A 26,101-nucleotide genomic window follows, 5' to 3' on the forward strand; every position below is an offset into this window, starting at 1 on the left:
TTGGAGCAGTGGAAGAAGGTCGCCTGGTCCAATGAGTCCCTTTTTCTTTTACATCACGTGAATGGCCTTGTACATGTGTGCCGTGTACCTGGGGAAGTGATTGCACCACGATGCACTGTCGGAAGACGAAAAGCCAGTGGATGGAGTGTGATGTTCTGGGCAATGTTCTGCTACGAAACCCTCATGTGGATGTCAATTTGATAAGTAGCTAAACATCGTTACAGACCAGGTAGTCCCCTTCATGGCAATGGTATTTCCTGATGGCAGTGGTCTTTTTAAGCAGGATAATGCACCCTGCCACACAACACACATTGTTTGGGATGATTTGAGTAACATGATGAAGTTTAATGGAGTTCAAGGTGTTTTCCTGGCCTCCAAAATCCCCAGATCTCAATCTGTTTGAGCATCTGTGGGATGTGCTGGACCAACAAGTCCGATCAACTGTGGCTCCACTTCTCAACTGACAGGACATGAAGGATCAGCTGCTAATGTCTTGGTGCCAGATACCACAGGACACCTTCAGGGGTCTTGTAGAGTCCATGCCTCGGTCGGCACTGTTTAGTGGCACGCGGAGGATAAACAGCATATTAGGCAGGTGGTCATAATGTTTTGAGTCATTAGTGTACTTTTCTGTCCATTCTTCTTAAGTTAATCATCATCTGTTTTGAATAAGACACCATGTCATTGTGCTCATGATTTTTTGACATATTACTGTGACTTAACTCCAACTTAGGCTCTAGGAATGGAATGCCTGTCTTAGTTAAAAGCCAATCACTTTTTTGGCAGAGAGGTTGTCAGACTTTATTTGACAGATTTTATTTATCTGTTGGTTAAGATTATAATCAATTAATATTTCAAATCAGTGTCAAAGATTTCAGTCTTTTCATATTCCAGAAGATAGGAACTCTACTTGTATGACTAGAAAATAGATACTCAAAGACATTATGTTGCTGCCGAGTGACCTGACTTCCCCTAAAGAGACTACTGGAATGAATTGACCCTTCAATATGCCCAGCTATCAATGCATTTTTGACCAATCCTACCTTAGCAACAGTTGCCATCCCCATTTATCTGACAAGCGTTTGCATTTTTCCAACGATAGTCCACTAGAGTAATGTGCATTTGAGCAGTTTTAAGAGGAATTTTATAGAAATTATAAAAGAAAATGGAGGGGAGGGGGTAACTTGTAATAGTGACACAAGGTATCAAGAGAGGATACATGTTTGTTTTGTGTGTTTTTTTCATCTTTAAATAAATCTTTAAATAAAACTGTCAGTCCTCTAATGAACATGAATAACATCAGCAAGGACACCTACATTAGTAAATAAAGAGATTACAGCATTATAGTGATCCTGTTATGAGATGTTATGAGCAGTTCTGTTCACTTACACTAATGTTATCAGGTGTGTAATCGCCATCAAATGACATTTTCCTCTTTTCAAGTGACTGTGATATTTATTTGCCTCAGCTCTGATTCAGAGTCTCCACAGTTTTCATTCAAATTACTGTGTAATTTAACAATTTCTTTACCAAAAAAACTAATCTGAAAAATATGCTTTAACGTTTCACTCTTCATTCCAGTCCAAATAAGAATATTATCAATTTATTTTATGAGAATATTTGCCAAAAACTGAGCCGTTCAAGGCAATCTCCCATTCATTCCTATTGGATGTTCTGTAAAGTTTGTCAGAGCGAGCAACGATAACCAAGGGGCGGAGCTTAGAGCATTTCACTTGAGCTGTTTCCATAGAAGGTAGGTTTTGGAACAGTGCTAGTGTCTTCTACAAAGTCATCTTTAAGTGCTAAAGTAAGCCTGGTTTCCTCCTCCATTCCCCACCATTCAGCCCAACTCAATGGAATGGACTGGAATGTTTCTACTGCTACAAAATGTAGTATTTACCTTCAGTTAATATTGAATAATACATTATTTGTTCTTTCTGTACTGACTCTGATACCATTGTAGGCCTCCAGTCTTTTCTCTTTCATCTCTTTGTTCTTCATAACGGCATCCTTTGCTTTATTATATTGGTTTGACAAAGCCAACATACTGTTATTCTACAGACTTGGTTTAGGGTGGCCCATTATTATAACTGTAACTCCTCCTAGGGTTTTCAAGCTACATCTACATAACTATGTACAGACCTTCAAACTGTTCTGATTAGATTGCTATATATTTTTCTAATTGATCTGACCTACGGTTTTTGCACAGCAGATTATTAAAATTCTGAAACATCCCATAGAATTATATTAACAGAATATTCACATGTAAACAAACCCACACAAGGACTCTAAATCTGCTTTAAACTGTGCTTCATCTATCTATCTGACTACCTTTGAGACAATCAGACTGATTATTTATTATCTATCTAACTAGCTGGCTGTCTGTCTTCATGTAAGGTCTATATGCTGTAATCTTTAAACTTCAAACTGTTAAAACTAGTTTAATCTTTCAGACAAGGCTTTGCCAAGCCAACATCAAAGTTTGTCTTATCAAACTTTACCTATCCAGTTAGACTTTGGTCCTCCAGTCAAAATCCAATACATTCCGTTGTATTGACATTGACGCTGACATTGACAGAGCATACAATTGACAGAATTAACAGAATGTTCATGCCTAGCAATGGCCTGGCAACCAACCAGAATATCCAAGCAACCACTTCTGAATCGAACTCTTAACACTGTACAGATCGTAAAGTACATAAGGCCTATACAAACTTCTAGGCATTTAAAACTTTCAGATTCTTTCAGCTTTAACCATCATTGAAGCTTGTCTGTTTTTTTGTTTATGGTTTATTGTTGTTTTTTAACTGGGGCTAACTCTATCATTTTAAGATAAAGCCTATGCATGCAGTGTGACTCACTCAAGCGTATAGTCATTTTTCATCTTTATCCTTTATTCTGTGCAGACCACCCTCTCCATTACTCCTAGCACTCCCACAGTCTTCAAGAGAGACTTGAATTAGTGTTAAGCCCACACAGACTTTTATTTATTTATTTTAATAATATAACTACTGTAACTTTTGCTCATACTTAGGTGTAGGGATTTGAACAAACCCTTAATCACAAGTATGGGGTATCTACACCCACAGCACCTTAGCACTGTGACAGCAAGTTTTGCATTGGCAACTGACACATTTCCTTCAGAATATGTAAAAATCTGGTTTGCACTCTATATACACTTCATCCTACAATTTAATGCCTCCATGCAGGTATTTGTTTGTTGTGCGTATCTTTTTGGCTTATAGACCCTGGCATGAATAAAACCAATACAAACCTTCAGCCTGGAGAGATCGCCTTTTTTTTTTTTTAGGATTGCATGGCTCCGTTAAAGGTTAAGAGAAATCCACAGTTCAAATATTACTTGGCATATTTCTTGGCATATATGTTAATTTATTCTGTGTTTTCTTCTCCCATTAAAACATCTAGTTGTAATACGCTATGTAAAATTTATTTAGAATAACATATTCTGATACATGAGAATTTAAAATATATGTTAAACTTTAATTAGAAAAATTTTGATAATTTATAACTAGGCCAAACAAGACTGATGCAATTCAGACTAGAACATTATAGACTAAATCTGCCCACTGAAAGCGCTGTTTATTTCCATGAGCTGTCTGCATTGCTTTAGAGCCAGGTTCACTAAAGAAATTATGCCAATCAATCATGCGAACAAAATCTGTGCTGATCGAAATTTGCTTGGCGCAAATTTCGACCTTGCTAGTCAGAAGACGCAGCAGACCACCACGAATGTACAGCATCGCCCTGTCACTGCGATCCTAACACCTCATTTATCTCTTTAAAATGTGGAAAGTGCACTTGACTACACCGCACATGTGGATATATATGCCCGATTTTAATGCTCTTCTATATTATTTGATCATCATTTGATGCTATGAGCAATAGAAAATGCACAAAAATATCTCTTAAATAAAATTCAGTTAACTAGTGTTTACTCTGGCTGTCAAATTTAGGATAAAATTTCACATTTGAATGTTAAATCTTGATTCAAATTTTGGATGCGTGCGATGCAATGATAATGAAAGACTGATTACATTCTTGCACTAAAAAGCTAGATGTAGTGCAATGATCACAGTTTAACAGAACAGATGTGTCTTAAGATGTATTTTTTAAAGGTTGAATTTCTTTACAAGCACCCAGTATGAACAGCCACATAGGTTGCGTTTATTTGTTTGTTGCTTCCAGTGTTGAGAGAATACATGGTGTAAAATAAAATGTATAATGTATAATTTCCTTACTCAAGGTCTGTAATGTAATTTAAATACTTTGTATTACTTCTTCAGCACTGGTAGCTTTTTTCATTTTTTTTGACTGTAAAAACGCCAGTACAGTAATACAAAATACACATGTTAAAAATACATCTCTTAAAACCCTAAATATCTTATGCAATGTTCCCTGTCAAAAAGCTACACTTTGATGCAGCGCTGATTTAGCGCTTTGGGAACAACTTTAGGTGTGACCAGCAGTGAATATGTGTGCAACACGTCAATGAAATTGACCAGAATTTATAGCCTCTGCTGGTGACATCATTGGATGCACCTGTATCAGGGCTATAAATAGATGTGTCACAGGTGCATCGTCAGATCTTTTGTCTTCAGATCATTCTGTGTGTTGTGCTTCTTGACTGTCAGAACTTTCTACTTTCCTCTGTTAGGAGTTAGAATTGTTAGGCAGTGCGCAGAAACATTTCTCTTTCTATTTTCTTTCAAAAAAAAGAAGAAAAAGAATGACTGATAAACAAAGCAAGCGGTGTGTGTTCCTATGTTTACGCTCTATGGCTGAAATGGACACACACCAGTTTTGTTTTGTGTGTTTGAGGGAATAGCATGCTGCTCTTGCGTTGGCGGGGCGGGTGCGTGCATTGCGATCTGTTTACAGTCAAAGTGTTTCGCACTCGTCTCGCTTACTTCCAAGAGCCAGCCAGCTCACTCGTTCATGGAGGAAACCTTATACTTCCCGTGTCTTCGTGCCCTCGACGTCAACATTTTCATCTATCATGGGTGCCGAGGCACGGGGTAATTAAGCGATGCCGCCGGTAGAATAGACACATGCGGGTTATCTCTCACCTGGCTCGGCATCATAAATAAAGAGACCTACTCTCCCCACAAAGCCGTGCAGGACCACCTCCATGCTTGTGTGGAAGGCTTATCAGGCAGCAGGTCAGGCTGGTGCTGCCCTGCACACTATGGCAGTGTTACAGGCGTACCAGGCTGATCTATTGAAGGACCTGAGTGCGGGTACCACGGTCGACCAAGAGGCTTTCCCTGAGCTTCGTCGAGCCACGGATCTGTCTCTCTGCACGACCAAGCAGATGGCCCGTGCCATTGGTCTATGTCTGCTTTAGTCAGCATGGAGAGACACTTATGGCTCAACCTGTTGGCTATCAGAGACAAGGACAAATTTTTCGTTCTCGATGAATCGGTTTCGCCTTCTGGCTTATTTGGTGACGCTATGAATGTAGGTATCACCAGATTCCAGGAGGCAAAGACTTCAGGCAATTCCTTTCTCGCCGCACTCAGGGGGAAGGGCCATCGGCCGCCCAGTCCTGCCCCGGTCCTTCCAGAAGGGAGGCTCAAAAACAAAGCATGGCAAGTCGTGCTCCCCCTCGTAGAGACTGGGGGCTGGCTCATCGCCTTCAGCAGCCCCCAAAGCAAGTTCTCAGGGCAGTCATTTCTAAGAAGAAATACCCCTGACGGTCTTGTAGGGGTAGCCCCCCTGGGGTAGGGGTGCGTGATGCATTCACCTGTACCTTCCCGATACCTACACGAAACCTCTCCATTCCCGCCGCCTCTGGTGTTTCGGGAGTTAGCGGTTCCAGCAAAATGTTGGGTGTTCCGTTACTTCCTGCCTTAGTCCAGGACGCGGAATACTCGACATCCCCTAACAGGTAGTGTCAAAATTGATACCCATCTCAGAGTACCTGGCAGCGTGGAAGCTACTGCCAGGTGTTTCTATGTGCGTTCTAAGAACAGTAGAAAAAGGCTTCAGAATTCAATTCGAGTCCTTCAGGTATACAACAGCAAACCAATCTTGATGCCGGACACGCTCTAGTTTTTGCGTCAGCATCTTGAACAGGAGTCTGTGCAAGGCCCGGTTCAGTACTCACAGGTCTATGATTGGCTGTAAGTGGGGGCTGTAAACTCTTTCTTCATCTAGGCTGGAGGGACAGGCTCTATCTATCACCAAGGTGAAGTGGACACCTTTGAACCTGGGCGGACGCCTGGTGAACTGAATCGTGTAGCCATGTCGGACGGTCCTGGTTAGCCACCGCGACGGGTTGGGGAGGGTGAGCCACGCCTCTGGGCAAGGGGGACCAAGTGGACAATTGAGTTGGACGTACCGGCAGGTGGGGCCTCGCGGCAGGGCGGAGCCTGAGGTGCCACTCGTGGCTGTGCTGAGTCGAGCACTTACTTCCTCATAGGAGAGATCCGGGACAGGGAGGAGGGAAATAATCCTTGCGGCATGTCACAACTGTCCTGGCCTCTGTGCAATTGTGCCACAGCTGGGAGCGCGGGGGCAGGGGCCTGCCTCCGGAGTGCCATACCTGACATAAAGGAACGGTGCCCAGCGATCGTGATAACTACGGCCATGGACACCGAATGTGTGACCTAGGAAATGAGAAAACCGCTCTTTTCTTGAAAATGTGGGTACCACAGCCCCCTGGCATGTGGCAAAATCAAAAGAAAAGGAAAACAAGGGCTTCTCCCAGCCCTCAACTGGGGGATGGAGTGGTCTGTTTAGCAGCTCCAGGTCTGTGTGTTCTCGCAATGTGGGCAGAAAAAATCTGAATGAGTGGTTGCGAACCAGCTCCTTTTATACCCGTATGTCCAGGGGAGTGGCATGCAAATTCCACTTGCCAATTCCCATTGGCATTTTCTCAAAGATCAGAGGTGTTTGGGGCTTCCAAGGGCGACCCCTAGTGTCACTACATCGACACAACGTCGAGTGAGTGACAGATAGGGAACACAGTGTTCTTTAGTTTGTATGTGTTTGTTGCAAAGAATGAAAATCGCTTAAATACTGATTTTGTTTTGTTAAACTGTTTTGCAGAGGTTGTGAATAACACGCGTTTTTGAGCTGAAATGATGCACACAAATGTGGACAACGTTGGGCTACTCAGAAAAAATATTGTCCACTTCAATACTAATTTCTTCTTAAAAATATTTATCAGATTACTTTAATAATTACATCATTGATTACCACAAAAAACTTAAGTTAGACATCCATACTTCAAGGTTACAGTGTGGTACAAGTAAATAGGGCTAATTTTGGAGGTTTTATAGGCAGAAATGTGAAGCTTATAATTTTATATAAGCACTTACATTAATTAGTTTGTTAATTGAGTATTACTTGAGCTGTAAAGTTGTTTAAATCTGTGTTTTACAATTATATTAGGGTTTATGGTGTTACGTAGCCATTGCAACGAAGTTGTAAAATTGGATATAACTTTACACAGAAATGGTTAGTAAGTGATTTTATCATAATAAAATCAAGTTACCACTAATATTGTTTACGTCTTGTGGTTATACTTTTGAAACAGTGTGTATTTTAACATTTACGGATATTACCAATTTTGAAAGTTACTTTCTAAAGCTAAAGTTTTTGTTTTTTCACACAAAGAATTCAAAATAATTCTATTTTGTCTATATTTCCTCCTAGTTGTCGCACATGAATCATACTCTCAGCACCACACTTTTCACCCTTTCAATAACTCATTAGAGGTAACACGCCCTTCAGCTGTCATAATAATATTTTAGAAATGTACTTAATTAAATTAAAATAAAGTCAGTAACTGTAATCTTATTACAAGAATTTTAAACAGAATGTTGGCTGTTGAAGTAAACAAGAGGGATCCGCAAAATAAATAAAATGGAGGCACTAATTTCCTTACTTGTGTCGAATTAATAACAGTGAGCACAGTGAATACTGCAGTAATTAGTATCATATTATACTGTACATCATTTCATAAAGACAAGAGGAATGTTGTATCCAACTGATTTTACATAAGCCAAGTCGAGTTTTGAGTCTATAAACATGAATAATCAAATCACATCATTAACCAGTCGCTGCTCTCATACCAAGAAGCCCCACCAGACGAGCTCTTTGCCTCTCCACCTACAGCCACTCGAGCATGTTCAGCCTTTTACTCCAGTCCACTTGTGTTCCTGACACTCGCTCCTGCTTACCTTGTCCAAAAAGAGAGTTGAAGAGTGTGTCATAGCAACCCCAAGTGTTTCCCGATTGGTGAGTGTGCGTGCAGGCTAATCAGCGATCCGGAGCCTGCCGTTGTTTATAGTGCCAACACATGCCCAGGAGGAGCTGTTCCAGCTGATATAAAATGTGTTAGGAAGACCTCCTTCATGGTGGGAAGCCCTCACAGTCCACAGAGACAAGAAATATTCCTTAGGAAAGTATGCCAAATTTTGTGGAGACTTCCTGGGTGTGATGGCCATGTAATAACACCAAAGACCAGATCTGTGCTATTTCTTCCGACGACATACTCTTACTGTATGTCAGCAATGATCTAAGTTGTTGTGTAATTTAATTTCTCCAAAGACAAAGCTGATATTTAGGGCATTTTCAGAACTGTAGACTATTTGCTTTGTTACGAAAAAGGGACTAAATTGTTACAATGTTGCATTTTCTTCTTGGTTTGGTTCACTTTCACAAGGCAACATTTCAAAACAGACCAAAACTATATAAATAAAAGTCACTAGTGAGCAAGCAGTCATCTTTTTGGTCACTATGTTTGTTTGCTGTTCCAGGATTAAGCTCATCCATTGATATACCGTTTAAAATGATAACCGTAATATTATACATTAATAATTTTGGAGAATTTTCGAGCATCGCCAGTTAGAGGTTGTGCTCCAATTACAAATTATCCATCACTCGGATGGATATGATTTGTAAAGTTTCCGTCATGGTTATTTTTATCTGTCATTAGTCATTGAAACATGCCTGTTCTTACAGATCTTTCTCTCTCCCTCTCTCGCATGTACACACACACACACACACAAACAGCAGAGTAAAGCCGCGTACAAATTGTTTTTTTGTCAAAAAGTTGCTAATGCCGTCCTATCCGTGTTCTGCCACTATCCAAAAGAGAGAAATGATCGAACAAAAATTTCCTCAGGAATTATAAAACAGCTCCTATTTTAAATGTGTAATTATATCTAATAGAGTTGCCATAAGGCTATATCCACATTTTGATAATGAATTCCAGAGAAGTGCTGATCTACAAGTGTCTAATCCAAAGATCCCTCAGTTAGGTTCTTGCTTTTTATAGGGATATTGTTTGGTTCGTTGGTCCATTGGGTCGGTTTGCATTCTCACTAGAAGCGAACCGCTCCAGAGTTCATTTGCAATCGGTCCGAGAATACCTCGTTCAGGCAGTCTCAGACCGATTGTTTTGGCGCGGATTCGACCGCGATTGCTGTGTTCATATATGCCTAAACGAAACGAACCAAGAGAGAAAACACGCCAGGTTCTGAAGCAAATGCTCCAAAGGAGCCAGGTGTGTAAATGCCCTTCGATGAAGCATAACTGAGATCATGTATCAAGACTTGCGTAGGTTTACACTATAATGTGGCATATGGAAAAGTGCGTACACACAACAGATTTCAGATTTAGAAAACCATATATACACCCGAGTCTGTGCCAACTTCCCTTTATAAATCCCAGTTAGCAGAAAGTTGTGCATATGTTGCCAAAGAAATAAAGGGCTATATTACTGGTAGCAAAAAGTAATAGGATTATTTCACGACATAGGATTAAAAAGTAAAAGAATTATGGAGCACAATTTCAAGAAACGATTCAAGAAACAAAAATGTAAAAAATATCAAACCATTGTTTTAGCCAACTAATTGTGTAATTGATACATTTTAAAACACACATGACAATAAAAATGTGTTAACTTTAACATTAATTGCACATATTTTGCTCAAAATGTGGGTTAAAATCAGTTTTTCCCCATTTACTTTGGAAGGTAGAATTTAAAAATAATTCTTCTAATATAGGAGGGATTTGACCTAGGTGTTTTCTATGTTTCAACCCTAGCGCTTACCATGTAAATGTAGTACTTGTCAATTAAATCTATTGTTTCCTCAATTTTCTAGTTGTGTCTCTGCTAGCTGACAACCACTGTATATATGCAGGTAGGCTTCAATTGAGAAGTACTAATGAGGTCCAGATCAGACCCTTATTGATATTCTGCTGGGCTCGCTCACCAACATCTGCAGATGTGATAAAACAGCAGGGATCTCGGGCCGCAGGCTTGGCACTGAAGTAATGGAGAAGCCAGTCTGGTAGACAAGCTGTGCTAAACGTAGCATTTTCCAAGATGCCTAAAGGTTGTGTATGCCAAATCCAAAGCTGGCTCCACTGAGCACTCACCTCTGCAGATTTCAACTAACTGCTGCCCATAGATTTGACATTAATCATAAATACCTTGGAAAACATTTAAGAAGGGTTCCAAAAGAGGATTAATAACTGATGCCATAGGAGAACTCTTTTAGATTTCTGTATTGTCATAAGAGAAACTCCCTATGATGCCATAGCAGAACCTATTTAGGTTCTAGTTATTTCATAATAGAATCATTTTAGGCCAATGATATTATAGGAGAACAATTTTATGTTCCAATTGGCAGAGGTGGGTAGAAATGCACTACATTTACTCTTTTAAATTTACTTGAATTTTTTTGGGGGAAAAATTACTTATTGAGTAGGTTTAAAAGTGGGTACGTTTTGCTCTCCCTCAAGTAAATTTCTAATGAAAATGTACTTTTACTTCATTACAATGGGTGGCGTTCCTTTGGTTACATTACTGTGTTTAATTTTAGTTAATGCAGAATTTATTGAAAGACTATTGAGTGGGACTTTTACGACAGCGGACGTTCACACAGTTGCATGCGCTGTCACAGACTGTCACTCAAGACGAGTCCATCACTGCTGCAGCATCATGCACTTCAAACAAAGTGAAAAACTTTCTTTGCACCGCACTGTGAAAATAGTCTAGTTTTGTCATGCTTTAATTTAACACCAAGATAAGAGGAAATGTCATGAATAAAATTGCTGCTTTAACTTAAGGCAGCACGTAGTTGATGTAAGTTTTGCCTCTAATGATAACACTGGCTTTTCTGTGACATGGTGATGGTAAGTTTCAGGGTGATTCTGTAAATATGGGTTCTTATGACATACGTTTTAAGTGTACATTTTTTAAATCAGTGCAGCGATATATCAGTGTGCTTTGTCCCACATCCCATATGTCATTAGCAGTATTAACCATTTATCCCGTGCTGTCACAGGGGTACTGAAAACTATCACAGCTACTTTGGGCTGATTAACTGTATACATTCATGTAAACATCCAAGTTAAGTGTAAATGGTTTGAGATGTGTGGGAGCAAGGCGATCATTTAGCGAAGAGAATGTTCCGCGACCTGGTTGATGTCCTATGGAGGCTGCGTATTCTGTGTTTAGGGAGCTGCAGTACTGTGTACAGAACTAATGATCTATATCCTTTCGACACTGAAAACTGTAACGACACTGAACTAAGAATCGACACAGGACAATAAAAGCTATGAAATAGCGAAAGTAGGCATTAATAAAGCATGATCTTGTTTTGGTTTATTTTTCAGCATTATATATAATGTCCCTGTGGGACATTTTTCATGTTTTCACGATAGTAATTTCTAGGAAGGTATCCAAACCTCTCTTCTTATCGACAAATTCATCAGCCCTTAAAGGGATGGTTCACCCAAAAATGAAAATTCTCTTATCATGTACTCACACTCATGCCATCACAGATGTATATGACTTACTTTCAACTGCTGAACACAAATTAAGATTTTTAGAAGAATTTCTCAGCTCTTTTGGTCCATACAATGCAAGTGAATGGGTGCCAACATTTTAAAGTAAAATAAATAAATAACATAAGTCAGCATAAAAGTAATCCATAAGGTTAAATCAATATCTTCAGAAGTGATGTGTTAGGTGTGGATGAGAAACAGATCACATTCACATTTTTCTACTGTTTTTGGTGATTCACATTCTTCTCTGCATATCGCCCACTGCTGGGCAAAGAGAAGAATTTATATATTTTTTTAAAAAGTTCTTAAATATTCATCTGTTTCTCACTCACACCTATCATATTACTTCTGATGACATGGATTTCACTTTTATGGATTACTTTTATGATGCTTTTTGGAGCATCAAAAGGTTAGTACCCATTCACTTGCATTGACCTCACCTACAGAGCAGAAATATTCTTCTCAAAATCATAATTTGTGTTCTGCAGAAGTAAGGTCAGTCATACATATCTGGGATGGCATGTGGGTGAGTAAATGATGAGAGGATTTTCATTTTTGGGTGAACTATCCCTTTAAATGATAGCTCAGCCATAATATAATATTCTGTCATCATTTCTCTACCCTCATATTGTTCCAAACCTGTGTTACCTTCTGTATTCTGTGGAACACAAATGATGTTAGACAGAATGTTAGGGACTAACAGTCTCAGTCACAATTCACTTTCAAAATATGGGGAGAAAAAAACACATTCACTGAAAGTAAATGGTGACTCAGGCTAGCATTCTGTCTAAAATCTCCTTATTGTGTTGTATGGAAAAAAAAAAAGTAATAGGAGTTTAGAACAATATCATGGTGAATGATGACAGAATTTCCATTAATAATAATAAAAAATTATAATAATAATTCTGTAATTACATGTAATACATGTTAAATGTGTATTATGTAATGGAATATAGGGGACTTAACGTCCATCATGTCATTTGTGAAAGTAATGAGTTACTCGTTACTTGAGTATTCATTTAATTGTATACATTCTTATTGTTATTTATGTTAGTACTTGTACCTGAGTAATACTTTTTTAAGTAATTGTACTTTTACTTGTGTGCAGTTTTTGGCTACTCTACCCACCTCTGCCAATGGGGTCATAGGAGAACCCTTAAAGGCTAATGGTGTAATAGGAGAACCGTTTTAGTTTCCAATGATTCATAGGAGAACAATTTTGTGTTCCAATAGGATCATAGGAGAAACCTTTAAGGCCAGTAATTTAAGTAGGGTCACAGGAGAACCCTTTTAGGTTCTAATGTGGTCATGGGAGAACCCTTTTATGCCAGTGATGTCATAGGAGAATCTTTTAGGCCAATTATGTCATTGGAAAACACATTTAGGTTTCAATGGGGTCCTATGAGAACCTCTTTAGGCCAAAGCTGTCACAGAAGAACCCTTTTAGGTTCCTATGTTGTCAAATGAGAACATTTGTAGGTTCAAATTGTTTCATAGAAGAACCATTTTAGGTTCCAATGCTGTCATAGAAGAACCCTTTTAAGTTCCTATGATGTCATAGGAGAATGCTTTTGGATACTATACCTCTCACATACCCTCTTTTCCCAAAAAGTACCCAGAGTAAGAGCTAAAAATGTCTCTCTAAACGTCTATGAGGAACAATAGTTCAATGAAAAGTAGTTGTTTTTGGTAAAAGTACCTAAAGCCCTATTCGGACAGGATTCGTTTTCTAAACAACTTTTGAGTTACAATTATTATCACCTGATGTCTAAGATTTAATGTACTGATTCGGATGGGGCTAAATAAATGTTTACTGTATTACAGAGGTGGGAGTGTCTGTTTTCTAGATGTGGGCGTTACAGAAGGTTGAACATATCATTTAGGTGATAAAATGTATGTATCTTTTTAATATTATACATTTATATTTGCCTACTTATGATTAAAAAATACATTTTAAATAATTTATTATGTAATTTATTTAATTAATTGTAATTAATTATACATAAATTATATAAATAGTTTATAGAAGTGGCTGCCTATAATAAAAACAATGACATTTTAATTAAGATTCTAACATTACTTAATTAAGCTGAGAAATTAAGGTGAGTATCTTACAAGACATTGATATTACAGTGGCCAGTCTTAGCATTTTTTGGGATTTGGCTCTCCTTGTTTGTTATGTTACTTTCTTAATTTTCATTGGATGGCAAACAATCTACATCCAAATTGAGTCACGCAGCAGGCAGAAGATTGGTGCTGATGGTGTGCATAAGTGCGATCTTAACGGTAGTTCATGTAGATCAAAATACATGAGGAGAAGCATTGTGAAAATTCAATATCAGCAATCACAGACATTCGCATTCGGATGGGATTAGATTTCTCAGAGGAACCTTGAATTAGTCGAAAAACAGTAGGTAATTTGCTCATTAATTTATACAGAAATTGCGTGAGAAAAACACTGACTTGTCAGATTCGGACGGGATTAAAATCACAAAGTACCTCTGTGAAACATGTATTTCACTAACCTCTTCAGGGAAATCTAGTCCCGCCTGAATAGGGCTTATGTCGGGTTTTAGTTCCTGCAGTGGGAAATTGCCTTATGATGCCATAGGAAACTTTTAGTTTCATGGTTCTTTAGAAAACCATCTATGTACTTGTAAAGACCCCAAAAATCAATATGCTGAGCTGAATGTATACTGTAACCTATAATGTTAAATGAAGAATGTTTTTCAAGGGTAAGTGTGCAATTTCTGCTTCGTTTCATAAATATTCCTCCTAGCTTCCATTGGTTGAACATACAGAGAGTCCTGCCGCCAACTCATGGCATTGGTTGTGCCAATGTTGCTATGTTCAGATGGTCATGATATTCAAAAAAACAGAGCAATAATGTTACATAATCACAGTGTTACAATTTTCAGGGGAATAAACCTACAAATTACTTGCTTAAAGTTTTTAATGCATATTAAACTGGCATAGGAAAGTATTTCAACATTTTAAAGTATTTTGACATAAGTTAACTTTAATTCTAAAAACTACAATATTTAGCTTATTCAAGAACAATGATACAGATATCAATGATTCTTGATAAGAACAGGGTCTTATCAAGTTGAAGAGCCCTTATTTTTAGGAGTCTACGACTACTTCTTATGTTTGCCTTGTCTTTGTTCAAATTATTCAGAGAAGAAAACTTCTCATCCACCCCACATAAATGTGAATCATATTTCAGTGTTTCTAACCTGCTGCATCATCTCACAAGCAGCACTTTTGGATATTTAATAAATCTCTTATGCCCTGGATAGCTGCCAGTTTCCAGGATCTACTCTGAAGGGTCTGACCTAACATTTCACATAAGATAATTCTGTTTTGCCATTTTCTTCACAACTCCACACTGTAATGTGTAATTTATACTTTCAACGCACACTGAATACAATATATGTCTGTGTCCGCAGAGACAATAGCGACTCGTGACATTCTGTATAATGTCCCCCATGCTTTTCACTCCATTTTCAGATGGAAATAAAACCTAGTGAAAAGTTTAATGAGAATCTTCTCTGCCATTAGACTTTTTGAACTCTAAGCCACTCGTCAGCCATAGATTTCAATTTAATTGTAAGCCACTGACATTTATGGGAGAAAACGGCGCTCAATAATCATTTAAATTGCAGCCATTCTCCACAACACACATTAAATAACAATTTAATTTATATAGCGCTCTTATTTACTTTTGTACCAAAGGGAAAAGATTTGGGAGTCCAGTAAGATGCTGCTGGTAGATGTCATTACTAGTGTTTGACCGATATGTTTTTAATGGCCGATGCCGATATCCAGAGACCATGGTGGCCGATATAATACACAATTTATTATTGTAAATGACATATATATTTATAATTGCTAAAAAATTCTTTAGCACTGGAATCACTCAATGTTTCACACAAAACGTTATCTTTGTAATTATAAAAATATTTTAAAAAAACTTAAAAAATGGTGTGTTTTAAATGGTAGATAGCAGTTTATTCTGGTTTCTGTCATCCAATTTTAGTAATTGGATGGGATCGCTTGGCCACTGCATTGGCAGCATGCGGTCCAGTTGAACATGCTTAATGTGCGTTCTAGCGTTACTGTGGTGGGAACAAACCTCAGTACACAAGGGGGTAATAGTGTTATCTTCAAACAACTGTGCCATTGAACTGTACAGTATGTGTCATTATTCTGATAAATTCCTATAAATATATTGACTTACACTTACTTGTTGAGCAATATTCTCTTCGAAATGTTGCTCCACCATGACAGTAGTTGACTTCAAAGAGAAAACTGACCAAAGAAGTGGACCGTTCACTCTCATCTCACTATAGTGCCTCTTGTGGCATGATGAGAATGTAATGCGTGCTTGCGTGGGGTTATGGATTGCAATCTGACACGTTTCAGAATGCAATGACACGTGACATTGATCTTACGTTGCAAGATGTGTCTGCAATCAAGTACTTGCAAAGAGTATGTTTTGGCCCTAACTTAGCATAATGGAGTAAATTTTAGGGTACCAGAACATACAGTAGCAACATGTCAATCTCCAGTATGATCATGTTGGTCATTAGTGTTTTTTTTGTCTGGTAGTGTTTTTTTTTTTTCAAAGCAATCTCTGATATCACATATTTACACATGGAAACATGTATGTAGTATCTATATATATCTGAATTACACGGATGATATACAAGGACACATCATGTTTGATGAACAGGCATTGCTGTACAAGGCCCATGCTATTGGCGTATGCATCTAATTTTGGTTTCAGGTCAGTACACTTCCCAAAGGACTGTTTACTCGTCTTACCTTTAAAAGCTCCCATTACTTACAAGGATGCCTCTTTTTACCCTATGACACCTGAGCACATTGGCATTCAGCCCAATGCTGAAAGCTTTCATTTAGAGCTCAACTCAACTGAAATGCTTTACCAAGTAAAGTGGTATATATTATAAATGTGTCTGTCCTTGAAATATCCTACAACATTATAGAATGCAGTTTCAACACCTATGTAATGTGGTAGCTCTTTTTTAAGCTCTAGCCAATGGTGCAGCTCTTTTTGTCATCGCAGTTGTTTTAGATAGATTGGATAGATTGATCATCCAAGACCAACTTATACTGAGACACAGCCCGCCCCTTTATCAATACAGAGATTATAATGCAGTATTTCTTTGAGCTCACATATAGGAAGCATTCACCATGTTAAATGAGAATTTTAAATATAGAAAGATAAATATAATGGTGTGTAGCCTACCCTGGAAGCTACACTTCACTGTAATGGTAAAGGAATAGTTCACCCAAAATTGACAGTTCTGTCATCATTTAGTCATCCTCATGGAAAAGAGGAGCTCCTTTTGTGTTCTACTGAAAAAAGAAAGTAATACGGGTGTGGAACAACATGAGGGGTAGAAAATGGCGAAAAAATTTAGGTGGGTGACTTATCCCTTTAATAACCTACCTGGCATTGGTGCCTGGGTAGCTAAAAAAATGCTGACTACCACACCTGGAGTCGCAAGTTTGAATCCAGGGAATGCTGAGTGACTCCAGTCAGGCTTACCAAACAACCAATTGGCCCAGTTGCTAGGGTGGGTATAGTCACACTGGTTTACCCTCCTCGCATCCCGTAAGATATGGGATCGTCCCATATTTAAAGGTGAAATTATGCATCCTGCATCGAATTAATATGGGACACGATTTGTCCTGTATTTAATCTAGTCAGATGGTGTCACTGCAAAATCGTTCCAGAATGTTAATTTAAGTTAATTTAAGGAAATTTTGTCTATGTGGGTAAGGGATAATCTGAAGAGTCCACACATTGTGCTAAAACATGCTAATACTGTGGAGGTTGTGATTACTAGAGTAATGAACACTTGGACACTAATTTGGGCAAAGAGCACTAGAGACTTGTGCGAATGTAGACATACACTTTTTTCTTATCATGGGTTCTATTTGCAAATGTTCAGTTACAGACTACAGGTTATTGGTTGATAAAGAATTTATTTTTGGATATAATTTGTGCTTTCACTTACTATTTTAGATCAAAATCAGATTTATGACTAGGGTTTTAGTCTGGTTATTGAGTGGATAGTTTGGTTTTTGGTCCAACACATAAATTGCTTGTCAGAATTATATTTCACTAACGGTTTTGCGAAGATGGAAAACTGTCATTCATATATGGCTGGTAAAGTCTACTTTTTTTTAAAGCCACCTGACATTGTGCATGCATGAATGGCTTTGGTTGTCAAGGAAATCACAGAGGCAGCATGATGTAGGCAATCTCTTCAATACATTTCAAACTAAAAAACAATAGTGCTATTTTACACCAATCTATGCTTTTGGACTCCTTTCATAGTTGTACATATTTTAACACATATTTTAAAACAAGAGGAGATAAGTTACCTGATGGTGATGTTATAGATGAGCAGACCAACTCTAGCTTCAAGTGACAGCCGGACAGCTGAGGTTAATTTGTTGACGCTCTCCAAAATATAAGGCCAGGACTTATGCGATTTTGATGAACACTTCAAAAGGTCCATCAAAGGCCAGTGGAGATACTTGTTAAACAGACTGCCTGATAAAACATATTTTCATTGGTCATTTCGATGTACAATGCAAACTGTAGGAAGAGTTAATTCAGTGCATTCCATCTATGGTAAAAAGTCAAAATTGCCAAAAGTGGAGATATGTGTTTTTCATTGGACAGCGACAACATGTAGCCTTGATAATTCATTAAATCTTGTGAATTGGTTAGTTCTGATGGTTCATGTAACAGAAGCCTGATCCCTTGAAAATGATGTGACTGTGGCGACATTTTTGCTAAATGATATGAGGTTCCTTTCACATATCGCAGTTCAAAGGTGAAATATCCACAGCTTGGTTCTAAAAGAGAATTACATTTTTCCCCAAACTGAATGTTACTGCACTAATGAATTTTAAATCAACAAAACCGACCTCCCTGCCATAAACCTAAACCTAACTAATTGTCAGCTGTGGCATGACTATATGGGCAGGTATGGACGTGCGCCACCAAAATATGAATTCCCTTGAAAACATAGATCCATTCTATAAACTGCCAGTAGTGTCATTTTTTAATCCATAAATGTGTTCGAAATGCTGACTCATGTATTGATAAGAAGGTCTTGATGTACCTGAAACCTCTGTTAAATTTTGTATGATAGCTACAAGCATGTGGGGCAGGAACTGCTGCCCAACCGAACTCCAAAGTGCCCCTCATTTTTCCAATGGGAATTTGTGATCAAATATGGAACTGCAACAATCTCTAATTGAGTGCCAAACCAAAGGTAACTGTAGTATTAGTGCATGCCAGCAGTGTGACAGAATGTGAACATAGCGCGCATTACTGATGAACGTGTGTGTAACAACTTGTCATTTCAGTTGCAAATTCCAGTCAAATTGGCCATCAAACAGACTTAGGCCAGACTTAAAAAAATGTTTAGCAATCAAATGATAGACAAAGTTACATGTATAAAACAATTCTGTAAATTGAATGTAACTTGACTGTAGTTTACTTCAAGCAGATTGTTGCTTGGCAACAAGTTTCAACATTGAAGTCATTGTAAAAATATGAATCCATGTGAGCTTAGATCCTGACTTTGAGAGGTCTTTCATTTATCTGTCTTTTATACAGAGGTAAAAATGTACCTGTTTTGTGTTTCTGTTCTTAGGTGTCACTACTGTCCTGACAATGACCACACTGAGTATAAGTGCCAGGAACTCACTTCCGAAGGTGGCCTATGCCACGGCTATGGACTGGTTTATGGCGGTCTGCTATGCCTTTGTCTTTTCTGCCCTCATTGAGTTTGCCACAGTCAACTACTTCACGAAACGCAGTTGGGCCTGGGATGGTCAGAAGGAGGCCCAGGAGATGCGGGTATGCAAGTTTAAGACTATTTAGTGCAGCAGAGTACATCCCTCCAAAAATGATAATTCTGTCATTATGTACTCCTAAACACTGAATGTCTTGTTATTGTAGTTGTTTAGCTTATACCTCTTGACTTGCATTGTATGGACAAAACAATTATCATATATTTGTCAAAAAAATCTTCCTCAAAAGAAAGTCATACTAGATGACATGAGGGTATTTTAGAGTGAACTTTCCCTTTCAATTTCACAAAGTTATCATTTAGCTTCAAAAGAATTGGACTGTTTATTTTATAGTACTTTTACTTGGCAGCTTTAAAAGTATCCCAAACACGTTCCCCTTTGTAACGGTATTCAATGGAAAGGAGGAGGCGAGAACCGGCTTTTAAATATAAATAATAGTTTAATAGTAAACTTAAAAGAAGACACAAACACACACGACGGACATGTTCGTAAACGATCTTTCTCTCCCGCACAAACCCCTGCAGTCAGCCTTTAACCCTCACGGAGGCATAATTAGCTTAATACGGGACCGGGTGCGTAGGATCACGACCCGGCCCCGCCCTCCGCCCTGCCACACCCCTGTTCTCTCCTGTTGTGTCCTATCACCCTCTCCACTTTCGTATTGAAATCACTGTTACCATTTTTTATTTCACCAAATAACAAAACACTTCAAAAAAGTTTTTGTTGCATACTTAATCTTTTATCAACTTTAGTGTTTTTTTCTGGTATGTGATCAATCACATTTTAATTTTGCAGTACTGTTTTTTTTTTTTATAGAGTTACTCCACAATAAGCAATAAATATTCATCATATAAATCTAAAACTAACATGCACTTTCTTGTTAGCAAGCTTGTCACCATTGTAATTTTTCATTGAGGTTGTTCCTGCTCAATACATTTAATGCTGCAGCACACACATTCTCTCTCTCTCTCTCTCTCTCTCTCTCTCTCTCTCTCTCTCTCTCTCTCTCTCTCTCTCTCACTCCCTCTGTCTCTCTCCACCACATTTGCTTACCCTTTATTATTGCTACCCTCTGTCCTGGACCTGATAACCTCTGAAAAATGAAGTGCTCAAAGCTAATGGATGGGAATTGATGCGTAGAAATCAGAGCGAGTTGCCGTATTGCTCACAGGATGAGGAGATATTGTACCTGTGAACCAGTAATATAAATTCCTGTTTCGTCCTCCTGTAGTAATCCTGAGTAATCTGTCGAGAAGCACTTTACTTATTCATTAACTGTTCAATAGAATGGAAATTTTGGTTCTCTGCAGAAAGTGTGGAGAGCTGCTGCAAATCTTCATAAAAGACAAGAGTGTACAATGCAAAACTGATAGCACGGATAGACCCAGCCAAAAGTCCAATCTAGCAGTGAAAAAATTTGTTTTAGGATAAAAAATGTAATTCTGTTAAAATATCCTAATTTGTTGAAGATATGGCCTGGTGGATATTACACATGCTGTGACATGTTACGTGATGATACTTAAATAGCACTTATCAACCCAGATATGAATCTGACTCATGTCCTTTGTCCTGTCTAATAAAGGCACAAAAAAAAAAATAACATTTCCAGACCTATATCATTAAGGAGGTCAATATCCTACATTTCCTATCCTTTTTATAAGTCCACTTATAATTAGGGCTGTCAGTTTAATGTGTTAATTTAGTGTGATTATATATATAAAAAAAATATATATATATATATATATATATATAGAATAAATATAAATACAATTATTAAAGGAATAGTTCACCCAAAATGAAAATGTGCTGATAATTTACTCACCCTCAGGCCATCCAAGATGTGTCTGAGTTTCTTTCTTCATCAAAACAGAATTTATGACTTTTAGGATTTAATTTCAGGCCTCTTCCTTTAATCAATGGAAGTGATTTTTTTTTGACGGTCCAAAATGCATATTTAGGGTGCATCAAAATAATCAGCACGACTCCACTCTAAATAATTTTGTATTTTATATTATTTTGAAATTGTTTTAGACTGTTTTGGTTTGTGAATGGCACTTGGTCTTTGGTCTGTGCAAGTTTCTTTTGTAAACAATGACACACTTCCTGCCTCCTCCTCCATGTGACCTTACTAATGAGCTTACGTCATCCCTCTCATGCGTGCACAGAGATGTACAGAAGCAAACATTTGTAGTTAAAAAGTATATAAGTATTGTATTGTTTCACAAAATAATCAATCGTTTGGGTTCAGAAGAACTCTATTTGTCGACTGGAGTCGTGTGGATTATTTTGATGCACCCTAAATATGCATTTTGGACCATCCAAAAATGGAGTATATTCACTTGCATTGTTTAGAGGAGGAGGCATTAAATGAAATCCTAAAAGTCTTAAATTCTGTTTTGATGAAGCAAGAAACACAGATACATCTTCAATGGCCTGATGGTGAGTAAATTATTAGCAAATTTTCATTTCTGGGTGAACTATACCTTAAATGCCCCTAAAAATAATAATGAACCGGAATGTGAATAAATTCCCTAATATGGGATTTTCCTTACAATGGAGCAATTCAAGCAATTAAATTACCAACGCCATGTTCTTGCAAGTAGCAGTTAGCTATACCTACTTGGAATGAGATGTGTTTGTTTGCAAGCGCTTTTCATGGTGAGTTCAATGCTATGCTTGACGCTGGCGTTGAAGCTCTGACGCAAATCATGAACACAGCTTCACGATTGCTGTAGAAAACAGATAGCCACAGTATACCGGCAGATTAATATTGCGGCGCATTTTCCTACCAACAGAGCAATTCAAGCAATTAAAATACCAACTTCATGTTCTTGCAAGTAACAGTTAGCTATACCTACTTGGAATGAGACGTGTTTGTTTGCAAGCGCTTTTCATGGTGAGTTCAATGCTATGCTTGATTGTGGCATTGAAGCTCTGACGCAAATCATGAAAGCAGCTTCACAATTGCTGTAGCAAAGCAGATAGCCACAGTCTACCGGCAGATTAATATTGCGGAGGATAAACGTTTTAGAGATTTAATAATGCCCATTGCAATGAATATGCAACCTGTGTGGGGAATAGTTCTTTCAATAAGTCAAACTCCCACTTAGACTTTGGGAAACGTTTCATGTTACTTGAATTGGTGATATTTTAGTGCATGGAAATATTTGTTTGGAAAATGTAAAAAATATATATATTTATAAGGCTTACAGAATGCGCTCTTGCATCTGTCTGTGCTATATTGTGCTGGTCTATGTATAGGTGCACTTCTGGTACCTATAACTGTAGTTGTGTCTTGTATTGATTTTTAGCGTCGTTCTCTATAAATGCTGCATTTTTTGTGTCAAGTTAAATGCAGTTTGAAACTTTGCAAAAACATGTCTCGAGACCACCGCATTTGAAGCTCATGCTCCTTTTTGGAGCTATGCCTGCAGCTATACCCTTCTCTCTCATTCTGCCTTTTGGTGGTGGTTAAGATATGGTGTGCTTCTGTGGTAACTACAATGTTCCTTACATAGGCTCAAAAATAATTGATTTCGATTACATGTCCCATTTGAGCTTGTTTTGTACATCAAATAGCGATAAGAGCTCCTTTCTCTATCATAAAAAACTAGTCAACTAGTGTTACGTCAGGAAAGTGCTGTCATAAATTATTTTATTTTCTGAGATATCAACCATCGTGGCTCTATTATAGGAGAGAGGGTAATATAGAATGTATGGGACCACCATTTTAAGTTGTTTTGTGCTAAGCTTGTAGGCTCTTCTTGGTAGAAGGGCTTTGGCACTCTTGTGTGGTTGTTTGTGGCATGTGTGTCAGTGTAATGACTCCGGTTGGACACATTACAAAGATTCCGCCTTTCACACCAATATTTATGCTGTATTCACAGTAAATGCGTTCACCATTCGAAGGTTGGTTTTATCTAAATCTTTAAACCCTGTGTGCTTGTGGCACAATAAAAATCCCTCTGTTTGTTTTTGAGTGGTCTATTTAGTCTGACATACCAACATTGACTCGACCAGAGGCAAAAGTTGGGGGTGTGGCTATCTGTTTGGTTGAACAATGGTACACAAGGGTTGTTTCGGAAAGCTGGTTGAAAACAATGTGTATTCATTTTGTTCTGTGGCACAGAAATTATACACTTCAGCGTATCCATCACGAACACAATGTGCATCCTAACATCTACATCTAAAAACTGACAGCAACGTTCCTATTGGAAAAGTGCTAGGTTTTACTTTTTCAAAATACATTTTTGCTGTCTTGAAGTTGCAATGTTGGAATTACATTTTTGAACACTGGAATGACAATGTTTATAAAGTATATAGTACTTCATACCACCGTATTGTCAAGCTGTCATGTGTGTTCTCTGACTGTATCGATCCAGTAAAGCTAGTGATGATTAGTTATGTTCGACAGGCTTCTCTACACTCATCTAATGATAGGCCACGGGCCTCTTGTGTCAATGGTAAGCCCAAAAGAGAGCAAAGGGAAGCATTGAGGCAGTTTAAAATTGCTAGATCTTTGAGCTAGAAGAGAATTTAATGGCTATATATAGCAAAAAAGAGAATAATAGAAAGCAGAAGAAAGCACACAGATGAAAGATAAATTGAAAACAGGTTCACTGGGGTATAGCACTAAAGAGAAAGCCGAAAACTGGTTAGCTATATTTAGAAAGAAAGGATGGTGCAAACAATAGAGAAACCAGATGAGACAAGCAGGAAGAAATAGAAAGCTTTTCAAGGAAATAAAAAAGAAGTATAAAAAGAAGAAGAAATGGGTTTGAATTACACATTTGCCTCATAATAAGAAACTGAACTGTTGGCCTCTCATCTCATTCGGTTGGTTGTACCGCAGGGGTTAGCGAGGACACATGGTTGTCCCTGAGCAAGAGGTGTGATCAGAAAAAGGGGAATTATCCCTTACCTCAGAGTGTAAGAGATGGCTAACTACAGACATTAACAAACATCACTCAGTCTACAAGCCAAAAACTAGAGACCGATTAGTATGCTAATATCAGACTGTAACACCACGGCACTTTGGATCGAGTTAGACATTGACCCTGGTGCTCTCTGATGTTCATGACATTACAGATTGGGGTAAATGTGATTAACCTTCATGGGGAGAAGTTCCTGCACTGGCTGTGGTGTTTTTTTTTTAAGTTGTTGAGTTGCTCTCAGTTGTTGATGAAAAGGATAGTGGTAACAACATGACAGGACTGGTTTATCAACCTGGGTGAGTTTATTTGTGAAATAATTGTCCTGCACCGATTTTGACTATGGATATGAATGAAATCTCAAATCATGCAGCCTGTTGAAGAGACGGCATTACATTGTAAGTAATTGGACTTTTAATTTTGCCTGACAGATGATAAAACAGGAGAAAGTATTTCATAGTCTCACCCTGAGTGAGGGAACCAAGCAACAGGGATCAGAATATCAAATTATCATTGGGACAAGCAGTTCTCATTGCACCATTCTGTGCCGATCCATGATCCTTGACATGGTTACGGTTACTTTTGCAATTATGGTGATGCGAAATCAGACTGAGCAAGTAACCAATTGTGGGTCACCATGTCGCTAAAGCTGCTCTACCAGAACACTTCTCTGTCCTAAGAATTTCAGGCTGTGAATGGTTTGTAATTGTATCGTACAACACCATACTCAAGTGAAAATGCTACTGGGACTGTTATTTAACATGCTCAGAACCATTCAGCCTGATGGTGGATAAAACTCTTATACGCTTGATCTTTTGACTTGGGCCAATAAGCAATTACCTAGCAACCACCAAGAACACTCAAGTAACTGCTTCACAACACTGTAACAACCACTTAGAACACCTTATTGCATAAAATGCAGGCTTCTACTTTGAAAACATGGCGGAATAGGACTTATTTGGAGGGTTGTGGACTCAAGTCTCATGTCTTGGACTTGAGATACAAATTTGTTGACTTGCGACTCGACATAATCAAAGAAGACTTGCAACTCAACTTAGATTTTGACAACAATGACGTGCGACTTGATTTGGACTCGAGCCCTCTTAATTGGAAAGACTTTATACCTTCTAAAACCAAAGATCAGAGTCGTACATTTAAAAATATCCAGCAAATGAACTATTTATTTCCCCAATAAATAATTAGTTTGATTTAGCAAATCTGCATTTCCAAGTTCCACATTCAACCAGAGAACCAACCAATCAACTTCCCACGAGAGTAGGACTAGGTTTGAAGATTGCACATTCAAGGATGACATTGTGCTAAAAGGAGGCTAATACTGTGGAGGTTGTAATTACTATAGTAATCAATACTCTGACACTAATTTTGGCAAAGAGCACTAATGACTTATTCAAGACTTGACACATAAAGTTGAGGACTTGGTACTTGGACTTGCCTGTCTTGACTTAGGACTTGACTTGAGA

The 26,101-nt window shown here is 38.1% G+C and overlaps 1 protein-coding gene across 2 annotated transcripts in view; it reads left to right on the plus strand.

Annotated features, from left to right (window-relative positions):
- The window catches only part of LOC127628137 (gamma-aminobutyric acid receptor subunit alpha-3-like), a 305,412-nt gene that overhangs the window by 249,581 nt on the left and 29,730 nt on the right, over window positions 1–26,101 (plus strand). For both annotated transcript variants that reach the window (XM_052104840.1, XM_052104841.1), the window contains one exon: window positions 19,530–19,735. In XM_052104840.1, coding sequence (XP_051960800.1) covers window positions 19,530–19,735 — 206 coding nt within the window. The remainder of the gene's footprint in view (window positions 1–19,529; window positions 19,736–26,101) is intronic.

The sequence above is a fragment of the Xyrauchen texanus genome, chromosome 34 (assembly GCF_025860055.1).
Source record: "Xyrauchen texanus isolate HMW12.3.18 chromosome 34, RBS_HiC_50CHRs, whole genome shotgun sequence".
NCBI classification, from domain to species: Eukaryota; Metazoa; Chordata; class Actinopteri; order Cypriniformes; family Catostomidae; genus Xyrauchen; species Xyrauchen texanus.